The following is a 21,506-nucleotide window of genomic DNA, read 5'->3' as shown; positions in this document are numbered from 1 at the left end:
GTGACCTGAGGGCAAGGCATGTTGAAGGAATCCAGAGATGTCTAACTGGTTATCATGTAAGCTTGCCCTGGCCATTTTAATTACTAATTTGTAAGGAGTACTCATATTCTGATATACAGGGGTTTGGTTTTCTTTGTATCATTTGGTCAGCTATATTGGTTCATTCTTGCCGGATACAAAATGTTAGAGCCACAGACGGTTGTGGAAATCACTGGGTACAGTGGCTTCCTGATGGATGTACCTCAGAATTTTGCAGGGTTCTTAGGAATACTGATTCCCTACTAAATCTTAATTTGGTGGCTGAGGACTGGGAATCTGCATTCTAATAAGCATCCCTGTGTTCAGATTCAGGTGGCGGGAAGGACCATAATTGGAAGTTACCGTTTGGGTAATAGACTATGCTAACTTTTTAGACTTGATGTTAGATTTTCATCATGTTCAGTCTTTTGCTTTTAAAACTAATTGAATCTTGAGATGACTTATTTCAGGAGGCAAATATTACAATCCCAATTATGTTCTGCAACAGGAAATAAGCTCTAAATGAATCTTAACATTTTACTTGACACATCACTCTGTTTAAGTGTATTAAAGATGTCATTGAAAGGTGCAGGGGAGGAAAATGAACTTGATTTGGCAGGTAGGTGTTCATGGTACTATTATCCACAACTGTCTGTGCTGATTGACAGCACACACATTACCTCCTCACACGCATTGTACTCAGTTGCATCAGATTTAAGTGTATGGCATTTTTACTGAATATTTGAAACTGTTTTAGTTAATAGTATTAATTGTGCATAGACCAACTTTCAGCCACTGCTTCAAAGTACTTAATAGACAATAAACCAGAAGGTTCTGTGGATCTCTGCTTAGAGTAAACTTAGGTCTACAATACCATTTGTTTAAGCATTATGTATTTTGAGCAGGGCAAGTGTTTATAGTTCAGAGAAGGAAACTTCCCCGTATTAGATATGGAAGTTGAGGGGCAGAAAGATGAAACGCTCAAGGTCCCTTGACCGCAAGAAGCAGAGTCAGAATTGGGGTTCAGATCTCCTGGGTCCTTGTTCTCTGCTCTTTCTATTATACCACACTGCCCTTTTTGCATAGTTTCTATCTAATGAGAAACAGTCTAACGGCTGGTAGAGATGCTATAATCCATACTTATATTGCAAAGAGCATCGAAGCAAGGAATTCTACTCAGCATTTTCTTTTGGAAAACCAAACATGCTTTATTTCATTTTTTTCACAATTTATTTAAACATCTCACATATACAAAATAGGTACAATTTAATCTTTCTGCTTGTCCGAGAAACAAGGCTTCTTTTTGGTACCATGGGAGAGGATGAAAATGAGACTGGCAAAGAACAAATGCTGAATTTAAAGAAGAGGACGAGGTTGGGCAAGCAATCTGCATACTTTTATTTGGGAAGAAGATGTAAAATACTGATGCTAAATCACATGAAGAAAGAACACACACGGCAACCCATTACAGAGGAGTCTTTCTTCTCAGAGTCCTCTAGCACCATCAACAGTCTTCAAGTATCTGAAATACTGGTAGCACCTTTGTATTTGGAACAAAACAAAACAAGTACCTCAGCTCATCTCCGTCTAGGTCAGCACCTAATGGTGTGGATCACACTCATAGGAAAGTGTCTTGAGGTAGTTTTAAACCTTTGGAAGTCTGGGTTTTAAACTTCCCTCTGTGGAAGATATTCAAAAGCCACAAGTGGTGCAAATTGTTCATGGTTTTTATTTTATTTTTCAATTTTTATTTTGGTTTTCTTACAAAGGTAGACATTTTCCACAACAGGTGTAAGAGTGTTGAAAAAAATTCCAAATCTTTGGGGGGAAGGGAGGGAATGAATGAAATCGTATTGCACTATGCTCTGATCAATCCTTCTCCTTCTCTTTTGCCCACAATTTAAGCAAATAGATGTGCAGGGGAAATGAAATGGAAGGACTCAGCTCTCAGTTAAAAAAGAAGAAAAAGAAATGGCAAAGAGAGAAAGTTTTTTTCGGACTTCTTTTGTTTTCTTTTTAATTTAGGTTGAGTTCATTTATTTGAAACAGACTGGGCCAACGTCCACCCTGATTTCTTGGTCAGCACCACCGATGTCCAAAGGTGCAATATCAAGGATAGGCAGGCGGGATGGCTTATTTGTTTTGTATTCAATGATTGTCTTTTTCCATTCATTTGTCTTTTTCTGTTTAAAAGAGGGAAAAAAGTACATATATGAAAAGCAGCACTATTTCTACATCTAGTATCGTCAGAACCTTAGATATTTAAGAACCACTTTTGGGCTTGTTCATTCTGAAGAAGTTTTCCCAAGGTCAACATGTTCTCTTTGCAACAGAAATATCAGGGGCGTCTTTAGGGAGAGCAGTTTCTTACCAGTCTAATTTTTTAAAAGAAAATTTCAATACGTATTCCACGTGGCTTACTGCTACATTATCGTTTTTTGGGGTGTGCGTGTGTGGGTAAGGGAGAGCCAGGTGGGTATGCAGGCTGCTGCAAGTAAATTTTAATTTTTCTGCAATGTCTAGCATATTGTAGAGAAAAATCGCATGCATGCCATACTAATAAGTAAAATAAAATACATATAGCCATAAGTGACAGCTTGGGACCTTTTAACCTCAAGTAATTTTAAATTGTGGGCAGACATCATAATTTAACAAACTCATGTTTAAAGAAAAACAGCTAGTGCATGGACACTGTATATATTTTAGCATTGCAGAGAATTTCAGAAGGCAAGGTCTGATAAGAACACTCGGAATTTAATTTAAATAAATACAGTTATGAAAATAGATTTAGTAAGTTAGGTCTCTTATTCATCCGTTTATGGTCTTATTCATTCATTTACGGTCTAAGTTAAAACTCCATCTCCCCACCTCCAAAATACACTCCCCAAATAAGCGTATCCCCACATTTCACTATTACTTACAGAGCAGCCGTCTACAAGAACAGTGTAAGTGAACCTGCTGTTGCCCTCGGCAACAAGTTCAACATCGTTGGAGCCTTGCAGAATGACAGCCTTTTTCAGGTTGCCAGTCTCCTCATCCATGTATGCAATGCTGTTCTTGCAGTGGTAGGTGATGTTTTGAGAGGCATGGTTGGCCAGCAGGCGCATGAAGGCAAGTTGAGTAGCCATTTCCTTGGTGGTTACTCCTTCAACATTATATTCAAACTACAGAAAATAAGATAGAAATTCTAGTTAAGTGGAGATGGCCTCAGGTACTAAGAGTCAAAAAAAAAATGTCTGGTATAGGGAGGAATAATGGACTCAGAGCTGACCTTGGGAAAAAGGTACTTTTCCAGGAAACTCAATTCACTGGTCTTTGAAATATTAGTTACTTAGAAGGGACATAGGAACTACCAGGCTGAGGCAAGATCATCTCAAAAAGATACCTGTTCTAGATAAGGTATTTTTAATGGGTATGTATCTTCTTTAGAATAAGAGAACAAGGAGACAGAGATTCAGACCTCTTTCTTTTTCTGTAATCCCCACCAGGAGGCATGCAATAAAGTTGGTGAAAAGATTTGATTAAAAATTTAGAAAAGCACATGTTCTGAAAATATACATTCATGGGTACAGGGACGCATATGCTGGCCAGTACTTCCTCACACTAAATGTCATTAGTCAGTTTCTCCAGGGATTATCAGTTGAGCCAAATTTGCAGAATAACTTTGAATTGTGTGGGTACGTTCAATCAATCCATCTTTAATGTACAATTCCAGGATAGAACTGGAACCCAAGAAAAGAGCAGGTTCTTTTAACAATCACATTTGGGTAAACGACTAAAATGCAGATCATTAAAAAGCAAACAATCTTAATAATATTATTTAGTAGGAGAAGGAATGTTTGTAGGATTCCTCACCTGGGTACCACCATTGATAGTTTCTCCTAACCACACGTGCTTCTTGACCTTGGAATTTCTGTACCAGTTCTTGGCTAGGATGTTTTCAGGTTGAGCCCGGATACAGGTTTCGCCAGTAGAGAAATCACAGTATACTTTGATAGCATCCATAGTGCATCCTTGGTTAGGGTCAATCCAGTAGTAACCTTTAAAAAAGACAAGACCCAGCTCATAAAACTTCTTATTGAGTAGACTATAGGTTCTAATAATTACTAGACCAAGATTTTGATTCTTATAAGTAACATTGTCTACCCTACATTTAATAGGAAGAGGATGGCTACTTTCCAGATTAGACAGTTCCTTCTCTCCTCCGTGAAACATCAAATCAGAGTATATGAAAAATGCAAAAATACACATTAAGAGAAGCCTGAAACTGGATGCTGGTGAAGAAGAAAATGCTTCTAATTAGGCATGATTCTATATAATGCAATTTTTACCCAAAACCTTTTCATTCTAAATGTCAGTGGGAACTGACTTTGCAAAGCCCAGCTTATGAGAAGGGCCATTCTGGCTTGGATATCTTGACCTACCACTGCTCCACTCGGGGTGGCTAAGTCTCAAGTCACGGCATGTGCGAGCTGGGTTCTTCCTAGAGCCTTCAGGAGTAAGAAGGGTCTCAATCTGGTTGTTGAGAGATTTCAGAGTAGCATCAACTTCATAATCCTTGGGTCTGAGAGAAGGTGGTGAGCGAGGCTGGTCAGCCCTGTAGAAGTCCCCTTCGTAACCAAAATCATAACCACCACCACTTGGGCCAGGAGGTCCAGGAGGGCCAGGGGGACCAGGGGGGCCCTGCAAAGGTGAACGTGAGAAAAAGGAGGTTTTGTATTTGGTCACAGTGAGAGACATCAGTGACAGCAGATTTTCAGTCGAGCATCACACACAAGCATGTTCTAATAAGTAAAAAAGAACTAAGTCCATGTAAATAAACAACTTGACCTCAGACATACTTGCAGGGATGGACCTAAACAACGTATCACATACAGATAATTTTTACACATTTTAGAACTAACATGTGGCAGTGGGGGACAACTTTAATGTGTTGTCGTAACCATCTTGGTTTAGTCTGAAGAAGATATTCCTTAGGTCTGTGATGCTCTTCATTATTTCCCAAAACGATACTTACAGCAGGACCTTGGCTACCCTGAGAGCCACGAACGCCAGCAGGTCCGACTGAACCAGGATGTCCAGTGCGACCGTCTTTGCCCATAGGGCCAGAAGGACCAGCAGGGCCCTAGGGAAGAAGGACGCAGGGTCTGAGTGAGTCAGTTAAAACCCCACAAGGAAGCAGAGGCCTGGGCTCAGTGCCTGACATAAACTCCATTTCAGAGATAAATGTCTCTTAGATTGACTTACCCTAGGACCAGCAGGACCCACAGAGCCAGGAGCACCTTGATCGCCATGTTGGCCCTTTAAAGAGAGAACAGGAAAATCACACTTTCAGAACACGTGTCGACAAATAGGTTTTTTTAAATTGAATGGAAAACTTTAGTTTCAATGGACTCTGGATTGAGAAAATTGAAAATGTAAAATGGGGCTCTTTTCTCCCATTATGTCTATTATATTCAATTATATTTTTTTCTACAAGCTATTTCAGCAGTGCAATATTAGTCATTCCTCTAATTATATTTATTTTAAGTGGGGTTGAAGGACATTGTTGCCAAGAGATTTTAATATATGTATATTTCAATTTCCCTTAACCCTCACCTTTTTGTGTTGGGATGAAATGGCATTAATCTCTGCGAGATGGAGTGAGCCAGAGAATGGGAAATGAATATGATGTAGGACATTTTAGAACAACGGCAGTGAAAATTTGAGGAAGATCTTTTAAGATCCGTATACATGCATGATGTCCACATTTTACTTACAGCAAGACCAGGAAGACCTTGCAGTCCATTGTGTCCCTTTAAGCCAGGAAGACCTCTAGGCCCCTTGTCACCAGGCTCTCCTTTATCACCTCGAATACCTTGTGGGCCCTGTATAGAAAAAAGAAGGGCAGATAGGACATTTACTTCTTTAGAAAATGAGACTCCCGTGCCCACAAATATTGCTTAATCTGTTTACAAAGCAACTCAGGATGTGCAAAGGTTTAAAAGCCATGGGGGTGTTATCTATTCCCTTAATCTGCTTTAGTTGAGCTTCCTGTGAAGTGGCTAGATTTTTGTGATTATTTAAAACAAGCAGAAGGGATTTGAAATAGAAGAGACTTAGAAGCTATTTGTAGCAATTCTCAACATGGACTACATTTAAAAAAAAATATGAAGTCTAGCCTGTATATTATTTATTTTCTTCGCAGACAGTCTGGACTGAGGCTCCTTAAATGTTAATTTGTAAAGAAATCATCACCATGTACATACAGTAGGACCTCTTGGACCAACAGCACCAACGGGACCAACAACACCAGCAGGACCCTGTTAGTTGAAAAAGAAAAACATAACTGATCAGCCAAGCCCAAAACTCTCCTCCCCAAGCCCCCATAGTTCCCAAGTGTGGGGAGGTCACAAGGGAAGCCTACAAAGATGGCAGCACAAAGGGACTGGTATTTACAAACTTACAGGTTCACCACGGTTTCCATGTTTTCCAGTGGGACCCACGGGGCCATGAGGACCGGGTGCGCCCACAGCGCCAACTGGACCAATGTTGCCAGGGTAACCGCGTTCTCCCTACCAAAGGCAAAGTGAAGTTTAGCATCAAACTGTCCTGTGTTTTGGTCACTTTTCAATTGGAGAAAGACAGAGAGGTATACTGACCTTGTGTCCAGGTTGACCGTCGCGGCCTGGGGGACCATCATTCCCAGGGTTGCCCTGTGAAGACACCACACCAATGAAGGCACTTAGTGAGGCTCTTTAACCCACCAGCCCCTATAGTTCAGCTCCTCCGTCTTCATCACTCCCAGTGCTCACTAGTGAACCCGCTTTCAGACTGTTAAAAGACAGGAGCAAGAACTTGCCAACCTAGTTTCTTTTAGAGGTGTTTTGGATATTTTGGCCAACTTTGAAGCATGCTCTTCAAAGACCCATCCATCCCCCAGTCCAAGTAATTTTTCGTATTTTCAATACCAGGAGTGGTCAGTACATGTTGATTTAATGGAGAAACAGACCATCTTGTTCCAAAACTTGGAACAAGAGGAACTCAGCTCAGGATATGATGTTGCACATAATGAAACACAGCTAGGTTTTCTAGCTATGTTTATGTAGTTAGTATGTAGTCTAGTACGACAAACCAAGCGTCATACTCACATCCCGACCAGCTTCACCAGGAGCACCATTGACTCCAGGTGCGCCCACAGCACCAGAGGGACCACGAGCCCCAGGTGGACCAGCGATGCCGAGAGGTCCAGGTTCACCCTAGAGGCAGAGAACACAAAACAACATTCTTCTTATTGGATTGAGAGCAAACTTCACCCTTCCTAAACAACCCTGGCGAGGAGATTCCAGTTTGCAAGGAGAAGGTACAGTGAGACTGAATGGGTCACAAAATGGTAAGAAGTGTCATCAGTGTTATCCTTGCCCTCATCCTACACACTCAGATGGTCAGCTTTATTGAATTTTGGAATGCTGTTCTGTACAGGTGAGCCTAGTTACGTCCGATATCCCAAATGAAATGAATTCATAAAGTTGAGAGAGTTTATGGAGGTGAGCTGAGCCCTAGCTGCTGTCATGTATAGGATTTAACGGAATGATTCAGAACTTCCAGAGCTTCATTCTTCCAACAGGATAAATGATGCCAGCATTTCACACTGCAGAGGAGTAAATGCAATTAGAGCTTATATAGTTCTTAAGCATGTAAAAAGAACAAAAATCATTCTGCATAATATTAAGCTGTATCTTTATAGCGTGTGTCTAAGTAAGGTGGTATTAAAGCTTCTTAGATAAGTGACATGTGATCTGTATAAAGAAAATGCCATGAATAAAAAATCTTAAGTGGAGTTATTCAGTGATCAATCTGTCACATCTGAAGTGGCAGCTTTTAAAATCTTTTATTATGTTAATGAGAATAAGAATGGTGTCAAACACTTACCACAGATCCAGAAACACCTGGTAGACCACGTTCACCTCTAGAGCCTGGGAGACCCAGAATACCAGGAGCACCAAGAAGACCTTGAGGACCAGGGGTTCCAGGGGGTCCCTGAACAAGAGGGAAAATACCATTACTAATAAGCCCCTCAGTGACAATATGGGTTGGCTTGAGGATTGTGAGAATGCGCTATCCTCAGTTTAGAAAAAAGCTAGTGACCTTCCATTAGTAGGATGTATCCTTGGCTATCTTTTCTCTAGTGATGAGTTTCATGTTGGCAAGTATATTTCTTTGTACCCAGTTCCTCCCTGACACCAATGGAACGACATTAAAGAATATGTGGTTGTGATTAATGAAGCCATCTGGGGTAGTGAAATAGAGTTTTTATGGAATCTATGCCAAGATGCAAATTTTGACCTCGGCCTCTAACTGAACCAGGTCTAAGAAAGACACATTTCAGAGTAACAACGATACTGAACAACGCATGTTTAAGGAATTGGTAGCTTGCTGAGATTTGATAAATTTACAATAGGATGACCATGGCAATGGGATTCTGTTCAGTTCCCAGTACCAGTAAGGTGCCATTTTGATAAAAGAGTGAGTTCCCTCATTTATTGTCATCCCCATCTCATGCCTTCTGAGCAACTGCTGAAGCTATGACACCTCAGTATCTGTTGGACAGATTTCCTGGCTCAAATTGAGCTCTACTTGAAAGCCTGCAACACTCATCAACAAATATATGCCACTTGAAGATCTGTGTAAGGCTTTATTTTAATTCAACACAAGGTATTAAGAAAGAGAAGCTTGAAATCACTTACAGCAGTTCCAGGCTCTCCAGAGGGACCCTTCTCACCAGCAAAGCCAGGGGGACCAGATGCACCTGTTTCCCCTGTTCGGCCAACTGGACCTTGGTCACCCCGAGGCCCACGAAGTCCTTCTTTACCAGCAGCACCAGGGGGACCAGGAGGGCCAGTGATACCCTGTGAGCAAATGGCAAGGTCATTTATCCTCAGTTAATCATCACAGACCTGGGAGAGAGCAGCTGAGGTTCCAGATATTAAGATGCAAACAGTGTGAAGCAACAGGATGATACCCTGACCATTTGGGGGACATGTTTAGGGTTTGTAATAGTCTTTCTTATGGAGAGAAGCAGCTCCCATCCTTTCTCCGGAGGTTATGGCAAACTGAATAACTGAAGCAGAGGCTATGGCAAATGTCAGCGAGGAAAAGCAATGCTGTGCCAGGATCCTGGCATATTGGAATCAGAACTATGTAGAGTTAGAAGAGTTAGTCATCAATGAATGGGACTTTGGGTTTTGGAGGACTCTGCTCATTTCTTTTTGAAAAAAGACAATACTGGAATTTTGTTCATAATTGAGGAATCACATATGCTCTCAACTAGGTTTAATTAAATGCCTACAGGGAATGAAGATTTTTCTGTTATGAACCTGTAAAAGGATTCCAAGAAATCAACATCTTTGTGATTTTTTTCCCTGAAACCTTAACCGGAAGACTTAATCCTTGGTAATTAATTAAATTCTCTTGAGTCCTGACAGGAGAGTCTGAATCAGAATTAAATTAGAGGCCAAACCACCTTTAAATTCTGGAACAATTATACCTTAACAACGGAGGCAGAATGTTGGCCATAAAGGGTAATTAGATATAGAAATATCTGATATGTGACTAAAACTGTTCTGTTTTTTTTTTATTTTTAACGAAGAGACCGTGCCCCTAAAAAGGGACTTGTGTTCACATGAATAAAAGCCTCTTAAGCCGATATTATAAAATATAATTTGTGATGATTTTGTCTTAATGGTTCAGGAAAACTGATTTCAGACCAGGAAAGTAATAGCAAAATATTAGTAGCGTGTTTCTAGAGAGTTTCTTACCAATTTCCTATTAGAGGCAAGGTTGTTTGGCTAAATGACACATTTTGAAGTGATTTACTTACAGAGGGTCCAGGAGGACCAGTCCGTCCAGCAGCACCAGGGAAACCAGTAGCACCCTAAGAACCAAGCACATTAAAATTCCACAATCAATGGCAGCTCTAGGGATGTGGGTAAGATGGAAACTTCTCCTCTGACAACTCCTCAATACACGTGACCACAGATGGACCAAGGAGTAGGTGGTGGCAACCTCATATAGGGTATTATTTAACAAGAACCCCCCCAAAAAAATTAAAAAAAAAAGAAAAAAGGGGGTGCCTGGGTGGCTCAGTCGGTTAAGCGTCCAACTTCAGCTCAGGTCACGATCTCGTGGTCCGTGAGTTCGAGCCCCGTGTCGGCCTCTGGGCTGATGGCTCAGAGCCTGGAGCCTGCTTCCGATTCTGTGTCTCCCTCTCTCTCTGCCCCTCCCCCGTTCATGCTCTATCTCTCTCTGTCTCAAAAATAAAAACGGTAAAAAAAAAAAATTAAAAAAAAAACAAGAACCCCAAAGACCTTCCATTTCTACACAGCTTTCCGACCAGCGTGCCCCAATTGCAACACCCATATTTTGCATTAAGGCTCTGATGGTCCTTTTTGAAATGTGGGTATGTAACCTGATGGTTTTAAGAACAAGAAGACACCATGCTATTATTACACACTGATGTGCATACGTTAATAAATGTCTTAACCACTTGGCTGGGTGCAAAAGAAGTGGACACTGGATAAGTAATTTTGTTTACACAGGAAGGTACAACAAAAGACCATGAGTATTAATTGCTGTCCAGCAAGAGCAGGAAGGAGTCAGTGCAGTTCATTCCTTGGGAGGTCTGGGTGTTTAAGGAATCTGCATAACAGCACTGGGTGCCAAGAGAAAGGGCATGGTCAGGCAGGAGAAGGGGGGCATCGGCAAAAGGATAAAGAGAAATCTTTTTACCCATTTCACAATTCAACAACCTGGCATTAACTTTGGTTATTGCCTCAGGTGAGGGGTAGCAACATACACTACACTGAGCTCCAGTTGGGATTAAGTTAATATCCCTTGGCCTGACTATCACTTCAACACCAGAATATCTTCAGATACAGTTAACTTGAATTTCAAGAGTCTCCTTATTATAGTCCAAAATTAACCAAAAATCTCCAAAGTTTCAAGGTTTTCATAGATTCTAAAGAAAGAAATGTCCTGCATTATAAATACTCACAGGAGGGCCACCATCACCACGACTGCCAGCAGGACCAGGGGGACCATTTGGACCCTAAATGGAAATTGACAAAAAAAGATGGGGTCAAATCACAAAAGAGTTCTTATACATGTTGCTTTTTTCTTCAAAGGTATCATTCCTAAAAAAAAAAAAAAAAAAAAGTATCATTCCTATATCTATTAGAAGCAAATCCCGAAATCAAAAATGGTAATCTGTGTCATAAGATAAATGTCCTTTTTTCAGTGTTACCACCCTCATTGGGTTACCAAAGAAGTAAGATGAGACAATATTTATGAAATTTCTATAAATTATAAAGCAGTATGCAAATGCTAACTCTTACATTCCTGGTGTAGTTACAGTAGGCACTTGATTGATATAGGTTGAATGATAAAGATTTCAAGGGTAACTACACAGGCTGTGTTGACCACCAATGAATTCAACTTACAGATGGGCCAGCAGATCCAACAGGGCCCGTGGGACCAACGGGGCCATTTTCACCCTTGGGACCTTTGGTTCCTCTCTCTCCTTTAGCACCAGGTTGACCAGCAGCACCCTGTTAGGAAGGAATAGTTGGAGTTCAGGCATTCCAGCTCACTCTACTTGCCAGTTTGGGATGTTTTGGGGTTAACCATCATTATGTGATACTCACAGCAGGACCAGCAAATCCGTTGGGGCCAGCGGGACCAACTTCACCACGTTCACCCTAGGTGGGAGAAGGGATTGAAGAATGTCGTAGCAGTATTAGATTCGTTCATGTCTAAAGGCTATGAGTGTCCAAAATGACCCAGGTTTCTACTTACAGGGCTACCACGAGGACCAGCAGGACCAGCGGGACCAGCAGGACCGGCTTCACCCTTTAATAGAACCAAAGATGAGCTTGTTAATGTGCTCAAAGAGGAGGTGGGGGGAGGGAACAGCGGTAGACAGTGGGCTCTTGTCAGGGTTTGCAGTCACATCAGAAGAGAAAACTAATGCTCATCTCAGACAGTAAAATAAAATGGATTCTTACTGTGCTTACTGTTGTATTCATTTTGGGGGTTGAAGTGGTATTGGTCATACACTTGCAAAAACACTATAAATCAGTGCCCACAATACTAGGAGGAGGACATTTTAATTTTTAGATGGACACTGAGCTGATCTATTTGCTGCAATCTGTGCAATACAATAAATAAGGTCTATTTTAAGTAGACTGTTCGATGTGAAATGGGCACACTATGTATTTTATTGATTTTTTACAATTGAAGGCTTTGAGAAGGCTCAGTGCATTAGGATATTGTTAATGGGCAACAGGGAAAGTCTTTAAAACAAATGATAGGGATTAAAGTATAGATCAGATAGCTAGCACATCTATACGAAGGGAAAGAGAACTTTAAACACACAGCATTTGTTTCCTGCTGCCCCATCACAACAGATAGGTTTTTAAGTAAGTAGGCTTTATACCAAGTCATAAAAATGAATTGCTGGGGCTCCCTGGGGCTGGGGCAGGCAGGAAATTTTAGACACTGCTGTTGGCTCAGAGAGTTGCAACTCCGTGAAAATGTGTGCTTACCCGGTCACCAGTGGCTCCAGCAGGACCAGGGGCACCTACAGCACCAGGAGCACCCTAATACCAAAAGGAAATGAGTCTTATTAATAACACCCCCAGTTTCAAAAGTGACCCTTGCCATTCCCCCTTGCTGTGCTTATACAGTGACTGAACACTTTCACCGCACACTCTGGATGGACATCGAGAAGGCTTTTGATGCATTTCAGTTCTAATTATCAAAACTATTAGAAGCGGCTCTCAGGAGGAAAGTACCCCCAGTGATAAAGGTTATAGAAATGTGTCAGTCAAGGGCAAGTTACGAATTGGGGAGATCTGAACTCTCTGCTCTTGTCAAATTCCCTAGAGAGCAGCAAATGAGTAGCCTTGTTTGAGACCACTAGGACTGTGTGACTCAGAGAAAGGACTATTATCAATGTGCCAGAGTGAGTTATCAGCTCTGAGGGAGGTGAGACAAAGGACCGAGGTAGCTGATGGCCTGGAAGAACCATGTTGCCAATGCTCTGGTAGGGTTATTATACCTTTACAGGATTATCTTTGGCATCACCAGGGCAGTAACAGGTAATCGTTGGGACTGCTCTTCAGGTGATAAATTCTTAGGACATACATTTGAATAAATGGGACCTTGTTAGAGGTTTTGGCTTTTTAAAATGTAAGAGTTATCGTTTTGTTTTGTTTTGTTTTTCTAAAGCCCTATAATAATTTGAACGGTCACTTGAAATTCTATTTAACCTAGAGCTTTTGGTTTATAGTTTGTACTTCGTATAGTTAACACTAAGGAAGTTAAGAAATTCAGGTTTTGATTTTCAAAGGGATAAGTTCTGTTGAATCTTTCTTTTGGGACTGTAAAATGATATTACTATTCAGAGATCCAGGAAGGAAAGGAATAGTCTTTCACTAAACCTGGATCCTTTTGTCCGTTCTATTTTGGAAAAATGCCCACCTCAAATCGAGTGAAATGTAAAAATAAAATAAAACAAAATACCAATCTAAGTACACACAAACAAACAAAATTCTACTTACACGGGCACCATCTCTGCCTGGGTTACCAATTTCACCTCTGAGACCAGTTTCACCCTGAAAGTATAAAGCAAGAGTAGCTTTTCGTTTTCCAACCACATTTTTGAAGCAAAATTAATCTGAAGTGTTTATACCTTCGGTTGCTTACATTTTTAGTAATGTCTTGATTCCCTACTGTTCTATAGAATGTTGAATGAGGAAAAAAAATGAAGGAAAAAATAATTCAAGGCCCTCTCCAGATTATTGTTAAATATTCTTTTCTAATTTCCATACACCCTCCTGAAGCATAATCAAGCAAGGTACAAATTCATGTGGACAGAATTATAAGGCAACATCACAATGGGCTTCAGTGTCTGATCACTCTTATGGCATAACTAATGCAGCAGCACGGTTGACAGCTGTTCAATATAGCTTCTTCCCATTAATTAGGGCAGGATGAGGCATTATTGTTAGTGGCATTAAAATGAGCCTCATGTATTACTCAACACCATCTGTTTGCGTGAAATTCCATGGTAGCAAGGAATTTTGCCAGATTAGTGAGTTTAGAAATGCGTAGGTGCTAGGTGGCAGAGGGAAATGCGTATTGATAGATATCAAAATGCTACCAGACCACCTACCAAGAATTGTAAAAAACTGGGCAACCCTGTGCAGCCTTCTTTGCTAGAGTTCATCAACAACATGTCTTAGGGTCCAACACTGAGAGGGTACCTTTTCTCCCTTGCCTCCAGGTATGCCGGCAGCACCCCTCTCTCCTGGGAGTCCACTGGGACCAGATGGACCAGCAGTGCCTGGAGCACCAAGCACACCAGGTTCACCCTTGAATCAAACACATGTGAAATCAATTATTTCAGTGGCAAAAGAAGAAAATGAAGACTCGAACTCTTGAAGGATTCCAATTTAAACATTTAATAGATAGCATTCTTGCCAGTTTAGAGACACAAAGGAGGGCTGTTGAAAGGAGGGAGAATCTAACAGAGGGAGATGCTATTAATGACACCGTGGCTAAAGAGAAGAGAAGTGGGAGTGGGTGGCTGTGATTTTTCTATAACCCGCTCCTAGTCCTCTTCAGGCAGGCAGGCGTGGAGAAGAGGAGGGCAGGACAATAGGATGCAGAGAGTGAAAAATGTTTGCCCACAAACATTTTTCAAGGATAAGTCTCTTAGCCCACACAGGAAATAGGTAAAGAAACCTCATCAACGGGGGAGATGTTTACATTTTAATCTCCTTAAGAGCAGGAACTATAGCTTCCACTTTATATAAAAACCCTACAATTCCACATACTTAAAACCTATCGACTAACTTCTAAGATAAAAGTCTTTGGAAGTACTACCTCACCAAACCATATTTTCTTTCTTGTTTCCTCTCTCCCTCTTTCCTTTTTATTTTTTCCAATATCCTTCCACATACCAAAATAGCTTTTTGCAGCTAATCCTTACATTTTTTTCCCCTTAAAGGTAGAAATCAGGAGTAATATGAGTTGCTTTTCTTTATTGTGGTTCATCTGTTTTTCAGAAGTGTGTAATTCTATCTATTTTAAAATCTAAACCACAGATTCTGTTTTGAAATACAAGTTGCCAGGCTTATGTTTTGGGGATGAATATATTGGCCACTTAATTTTTACCTCTTCTGTTATTAAAATTTAGACTACCTTTTGAAATTTTACTCTCTGAAGTAGCATGGTAAGAAGGTGAAACTTTGTTCTCTAAAAATACTGTCCAAAATTATATGATGTTTCTAGATTAAAATCAAAGTATAGGGGTGCCTGGGTGGCTCAGTCGGGTAAGTATCTGACTCTTGATTTCAGCTCAGGTCATGATCTCATGGTTCGTGAGATCAAGCCCCACATCAGGCTCTGCACTGACAGCATGGAGCCTGCTTAGGATTCTCTCTCTCCAGTTTGCATGCGCACTCTCTCTCTCAAAATAAAAATAAACTAAAAAAAAAAAAACAAAAAACAAAAAACCCAAACAACCCAAAGTATAAACAGTTTGGTGAAACAAGAGTAAACCCATACTAATTCATTTATGTATGTAGAACACTGGGATTTCCCTTCTTTTGGAATAATTCAGGTCCGCTAGAATCAGATTGTCATTTACTGTGATGGAAATCAACACAGAATTGGAAATAAAAACTCTGAAAAACAATTCATTTACTATTGTGAATGATCTAGCTACTCTAGAATATAGTGGGCCCAAGCAGCAATATGGGATGCAAAATTTTACCTTGTTTCCATCAGGCCCAGGGGGTCCAGAAGGACCTCGGCTTCCAATAGGACCAGAAGGACCAGCAGCACCACTTTCACCAGGGGGCCCACGCTCCCCCTGTTAAAAGAAAAAGAAAAGAAAAAAGAAAAGAAAAGAAAAGACAGATATAAGTGTTGCACTGTTCAGCACTTTCAGAGATACCATTTTTCACATCAGAGTTCATAGATTTTTAGCTTTTGAATCCTGGTCCATTAACAAATTATAGTTATTTTTCCCTAATTTCTCTGGTAGTAAAATGAACGAATGGGATGAGATAATCTCTAAAGTCTCATTCAGCTTTAGTGTTTCGTGGCTGTAACCGCGGAATGTTTTTCTTCTAGAGTACAACATTCAACCTTTGGAAGTCATTCTCTTTTTTTTTTTTGTAATAGGTCCACAGATAAAAACAGACATCGGTTATGCATGGTATTTATTGGGAAAGACTGTGCCATTTTAAATGAAGAGCAATGCTAGGTGTAAATAAGATGAGATATTGTCATGTCTATGCTCCCTTTTTATAACCTTATGCAATAGTGATGTAACAATTATAATATTAACAGGATGTATATGTATATATGTGTGTGTGTGTGTGTATGTGTCTACCTACCTTTCTAAATATCTCTCAATTGTATGTAAATATCACCATGACATGGTGGTATTCCATGGCCCAGAATATTTAACATGTACACAGTCCACATTGCACCTGTTTCAAAGACCTTTTTTATAACTATGGTTTTATGATACTAAATTTGGTAACTGACCATATAATAGGATACTTGTGGGGCAAAGTGATCATTCCAGTTTTTCCAATGACTACAGACAAACCAAATCTATTTATTTTTTTTATAAGAGCAGATTCACGATTTTGGCATTAGAGTTTGAGCATCAACATGCATTGCAAAAACTGACTTCAAATCTTAGTAAGACATTACTTTTTCTTGTTTGTCATAAATATCATACTTGTATATATAAGTTACTGAATATAATACATATATTAGCTCATTTATGTTTTTTATAACTGTGGTTTTTGGCTAAGAAATACGAATAATTAAATTTAAATTTTTGATTTAATTTACAGATCAAACATTCTCTACAGATTATGTGTAACTACAGAAGAGTCTCAGAACCTATTGCAAGGTCATCAATAGCTTTCAAAAGAAAGCACTACTTGTTTTACAAACACATCACCAGAAGTTTATGAAAGTTAATTAAATAACACTTACTCTTGGGCCAGCAGGACCAGGGAGACCAAATTCACCAGGGAGACCCTAGGCAAAACATGATAATAAATAAATCATGAAATGTACGTATGTTCTTGAAATCCACTTATGATTATATTTAGGTAATTTCAACATAGCGGCATAAAGCCACGAAGGCTCTACCTCCCTGAGTGTACAAGTACAGGGCTATTAGGAATAAGAGAAATTTGTTGTATATGGACAGGTACAAAAAGTGAGAATTCCACTGATATCAAAGATACTTCTATGCTAGAAGCTGGTACCAACAAATTTAAGCTTTCCATTACTTAGTTTATTGCTTTTAAAAAAATGACAAAACAGACTATCTCATTTGATATGATAATGATGAACAGTATCAGACATTGCTTATTTTTAGTTATATAACAGACTGCTTTCTTAATAGAAATGATCATATTCTGCACATTACCTAGTTAATTGTATACCCAAGTGTATCTCCTTTATTACTGACCAGCTGTCTCCTTAATGTGCCCCACTGTTGACAAAGGAGACCAGGCCACAGAATGTAACTGAATTGAGGCACATTCATCACAATTACCAGAGAAAATGACTCAGAATTCATGCCCTGATTGTGGCTAGCAGTGTCATGTCTGAATGCCAAGAAAAATATTAAACGCAATTTTTCAGGGTCTAGTTTGATGGAAAATCAGCGCATTTACTTTTTTGCTATGGGAAAGGAAAATAATTTGCATGTTAACGTTACAAAAAGTAAGGCTATTAAATGGAATGTTCATTGGTACATTTTACTTCCATAATGCAGTGTTTCATTCAGTCTTTAAAACGAAGCATTCATTATTCCAACAAAAATGAGTAAGTTGGTTTATTCTCTCCAAAGTACCCAGGTAGGCAGAACACTATCATTAACATGTGAAATAAGAAGGTTCTTTTTGCCTATTGTAATTGCACTGCAGGAGGGCATTACAAGGGGGAAAAGTCCCAACTTCAGGTAAGTCTACTAGCACTTGTTTCACTCACCCTTTCTCCTGGTTTGCCAACTTCACCAGCTGTACCTGCAGGGCCAGGCAGACCCTAGGAAACAACAAACAAGCCACAAATCTCAATCTTAGGGCTACATTCACAGGATGCTAATAATTGGGTTTTTCTGGATACTGATAGTGACATGATCACCAACTATTGCGTGTTATTACAGCATTACACAAAAGTTTGCCTTGAAAAAGTAAATTTTCATTTAACTTTACAGTTCTGAAATCAGGTTCTGTGTGGTGGGGGGAGTGCTATGGTGATTTGTAGCTGGATAGTCTGACCAGAGGCAGTATTCTGTATGTTTTAATTGACTTACCTGGAAGCCTGGAGGACCAGCGGGACCCTGTTCACCTTTTCCACCTTGGACACCCTGAAAGTGATAGGCAAGATAGCATGAATAGAGGTGTATGCCACCACTGCTGTCTACCTATAGAACTCTTGGACTAGAAAAATGAGATGGTCATTTTGCAGGACTGGATTTGTTGCAGGGCAGCAAAGAACAAGAATGGAAGAAATACTCACTTGTGGTCCAGGGGGTCCCTGAGCACCATTGTTTCCGTCAGGACCTGGAGCACCCTAGAAAGTTTCACAGAGAGGCTCAGAATTACCAGTGAGACAGTTTAAGAAGCCTCAAAGCCTCACGCATTACTTCCTCAAAGCTTATCATCTTAGAATGACTCATTGTGGGTCCCCTGCCCAAGTACTAACTTTTGAAATGGCTTGTGGGAAGTCCACGGATGGAGGGCAATTTATGAAGGCCAGAGAATGCTACTAGCATATGCATAGCTCTTTAACCATAAAATAAATAAAAATCAAATGCATCCATAAATATTTTTGACCTAGTATACATTCTGATTCGTTACAGCTCACTGCTTTGTAAGTGCAGTTAAAAAAAAAAAAAAAAAAAGACATTTTTTGATGGTAAAAGGATCCTTGGGGATGCCATTTTGAAAAGAAAATGCCAGAATTATATCAGGTGGCCTCAAAGGCTGTGTGTTTCCTAAGCGGGTACTATGTGGGCAGCTACAGGCAGAAGTTGGCACCTACCCGAGCACCGGCAAGACCAGCATGACCTTTATCGCCATTTTTGCCTGGATCACCCTATAACAAACATTAAAAAAGTACACATTTAATGTCAAATTAACCATGAAAATTTTGAAATGTTAATTTCTTGCTTGATTGTTTTCTAAGGTTCCTAGTCTTTGAATTCTGTTAGCTGGGGTGTGATCCATCTTCTTGCAAGTCCAAGTACAATAAGGTCCACCTGTGTTTGCAGAGGCATAGACTCAGGAGATAGGTTTCCATCAGGGGTGCAGTGACATATTGGAGATCAATTATTAATGTGGTAAGTGGCTTGTTGTTTTCTTGTGTTGAAAGGGACCTCCCCCTGGCCCCCTTGAGGTAGAGCGGACTGAGGGCAGGAGAGAAAAGAGAGTTTTGGTGAAATGTGGCAAAGAAGTGCCGAGGGAGAAGAGAGTGTGGCGTTCTTACAGTGGGGCCTTTGGGGCCAGGGAATCCGATGTTGCCAGGCTCTCCTCTTGCTCCAGCTGGGCCAATTGGTCCAGGCCGGCCATCAATGCCAGGGAGGCCCTGAAAGCAGAGTTTATTTAAAGTTCATTCGGCATCAACAGGGCCTCACAACCTCAAACTTGTGATGCTGCCATGGGATGAAACAGAATCATTTTCTGAATGCAAACAGCTTCCTGGTATAAAGTGTCAATAAATTATGAATCTATTTTCCTTTTCTAAATAGGATGTCAGTACACACACGGCCAAGTCAATCTCATATGTACACAATTCCTGCTTTCCCCTCCCTTCCCGTACCCCTGTCACCCTCTTCAATTTTCCCTGCCATGTTTTTCTCTTTCCTTCTCTCCTTTCAGTCCTGCGTTCATTTGGACTCCATAATTACAATCTATTACTTTGCATTCCCAGATGATGTATGTGGCTGATATTTATTTTCTGTGTGTTCATGTATAAAGAAGCCACAGAATAGACTTGATAAGGGTGCAATAAGTGTCCTTGAAAATATAATGGAAAATGAGCAGTTCTTACCATGGGACCTTCTTTGCCAGCTGGGCCAACATTTCCAGGGGCACCAGGAAAACCCTATAAAATAAATGAGGATGCTTTCATGTTGCCACTTTAACGCACATACTCAAGGCTCCAATTCATTAAAATCTCACAAAAGCATTTTCCCCCTGACTTCTTGTTTGTTGCCTAGGGTAAATCACTGGGAGGTATGGAAAGAGCTCTGAAATCTTTCTTCTTTCTATCTTTTATGCCTTTCCTTTTATTGGATTTTAGTGCGAGTGATTCATTTACAGATATCTCAAGAAAGTGTTAAGCACCATACTATAGGGGCAAAATGTATCATGTTATTTACCTCATAACAGAAAAACAAATACTTTTAGTCAGCAATTTTCAAAGTGGATTTTTTATTGCTATATTTGGTGTGTTTATTACTTGTTTATGGGACAATTACAGATGATATTCATCCATAAGAGATAATGGAGGAAAAAAATCACTCTATTGCTATGGATTAGAGTGTCTACGAATCTAAAGGTCATTTCTCTGTGGCTAGTGTGATGCTGAATACATTACAGCATTTTGTGATTGCTGGAAAAATGATTTCACTTATGAATCTAATACACTGATAATGTATAGTCCTAATACGTTTCATGAACACCTTATATAAAACTCACAAATTGAGATACAAGATTCATGCTGATAGGAGAACCAACCTAATTTGGATATATTAAAATCAATCTATTTTTCCAAAACCTCCTGGCCATTGTATCAAGCAGTAAATAAGAAATTTACGAACTAACCAAATTCGTAAAAGTATCTCTGAGTGTTGATAAAGTTACATTAAAAAGGCAACCATCAGCAAATCTACTAGCAGATTTACGTTTGATGATTTTTTTATTGTCGTCTTCTGATATTAATCATCCCTTTAAAAAAGGAAACGGTGCCAGGTGTGACTCACTCAGAATCTTTCTGAAACTTACTCGGGGTCCCATGAGGCCGGGCTCTCCAGGGCGACCAGCATCTCCATTGGGGCCTCGGACACCAGCAGGGCCAGTAGCACCGCGGGGGCCAGGAGGGCCCTGTTCAACAGAAGGGGGAGAGAAGGGTGCTTAGGCGGGGGACACACCCACCGAATTCTCTCCCTGGGAGTGAGGAATGGACAGCTTACCATAACACCGGCTCTGCCATCAGCTCCAGGGAGACCACGAGAACCAGGACTTCCCTGTGAGAGAGTACATGAAACGGCAAGAGTCAGGGAAAATCCTAGAATCCAACAGGGCAGTGTTCACAGAAATATGGCATGCATGCGAGAAACCGTGATGCCCTTAAGGGAGAGAGACCAACACAGGCCAAGCCAAAAAATTTCACCCGAACCCCAG

General features: G+C 40.3%; 1 protein-coding gene and 1 long non-coding RNA gene across 2 annotated transcripts in view; one reads left to right on the top strand and one right to left on the bottom strand.

The window, feature by feature from the left end:
• The window catches only part of LOC109263705 (uncharacterized), a 62,266-nt gene extending 55,887 nt beyond the window's left edge, over positions 1-6,379 (top strand). The window contains exon 3 of the long non-coding RNA XR_002078347.2: positions 6,206-6,379. This is a non-coding gene — a long non-coding RNA (uncharacterized LOC109263705). The remainder of the gene's footprint in view (positions 1-6,205) is intronic.
• Positions 1,728-21,506, bottom strand: part of COL1A2 (collagen type I alpha 2 chain) — a 35,651-nt gene continuing 15,872 nt past the window's right edge. Inside the window, exons 22-52 of the mRNA XM_019443336.2 lie at positions 21,296-21,349; positions 21,108-21,206; positions 20,152-20,205; positions 19,588-19,686; positions 19,144-19,197; positions 18,619-18,672; positions 18,413-18,466; positions 18,088-18,141; positions 17,080-17,124; positions 15,836-15,934; positions 14,322-14,429; positions 13,617-13,670; positions 12,600-12,653; positions 11,851-11,904; positions 11,700-11,753; positions 11,496-11,603; positions 11,051-11,104; positions 9,878-9,931; positions 8,745-8,906; positions 7,930-8,037; positions 7,149-7,256; positions 6,660-6,713; positions 6,465-6,572; positions 6,267-6,320; positions 5,778-5,885; positions 5,266-5,319; positions 5,036-5,143; positions 4,443-4,701; positions 3,874-4,058; positions 2,940-3,182; positions 1,728-2,201 (exon numbers count right to left, since the gene is read on the bottom strand). Of these exons, the coding sequence (XP_019298881.1) occupies positions 2,055-2,201; positions 2,940-3,182; positions 3,874-4,058; positions 4,443-4,701; positions 5,036-5,143; positions 5,266-5,319; positions 5,778-5,885; positions 6,267-6,320; positions 6,465-6,572; positions 6,660-6,713; positions 7,149-7,256; positions 7,930-8,037; positions 8,745-8,906; positions 9,878-9,931; positions 11,051-11,104; positions 11,496-11,603; positions 11,700-11,753; positions 11,851-11,904; positions 12,600-12,653; positions 13,617-13,670; positions 14,322-14,429; positions 15,836-15,934; positions 17,080-17,124; positions 18,088-18,141; positions 18,413-18,466; positions 18,619-18,672; positions 19,144-19,197; positions 19,588-19,686; positions 20,152-20,205; positions 21,108-21,206; positions 21,296-21,349 (2,904 nt within the window). The 3' untranslated portion in view covers positions 1,728-2,054. The remainder of the gene's footprint in view (positions 2,202-2,939; positions 3,183-3,873; positions 4,059-4,442; positions 4,702-5,035; positions 5,144-5,265; positions 5,320-5,777; positions 5,886-6,266; positions 6,321-6,464; positions 6,573-6,659; positions 6,714-7,148; positions 7,257-7,929; positions 8,038-8,744; positions 8,907-9,877; positions 9,932-11,050; positions 11,105-11,495; positions 11,604-11,699; positions 11,754-11,850; positions 11,905-12,599; positions 12,654-13,616; positions 13,671-14,321; positions 14,430-15,835; positions 15,935-17,079; positions 17,125-18,087; positions 18,142-18,412; positions 18,467-18,618; positions 18,673-19,143; positions 19,198-19,587; positions 19,687-20,151; positions 20,206-21,107; positions 21,207-21,295; positions 21,350-21,506) is intronic.

Source organism: Panthera pardus, unplaced genomic scaffold (assembly GCF_024362965.1).
Source record: "Panthera pardus isolate Hobbes unplaced genomic scaffold, ASM2436296v1 HiC_scaffold_8, whole genome shotgun sequence".
Classification (NCBI taxonomy): Eukaryota; Metazoa; Chordata; class Mammalia; order Carnivora; family Felidae; genus Panthera; species Panthera pardus.
The sequence above is the reverse complement of the archived record's forward strand: the minus strand, read 5'-3'. Positions and strand labels throughout refer to the sequence as shown.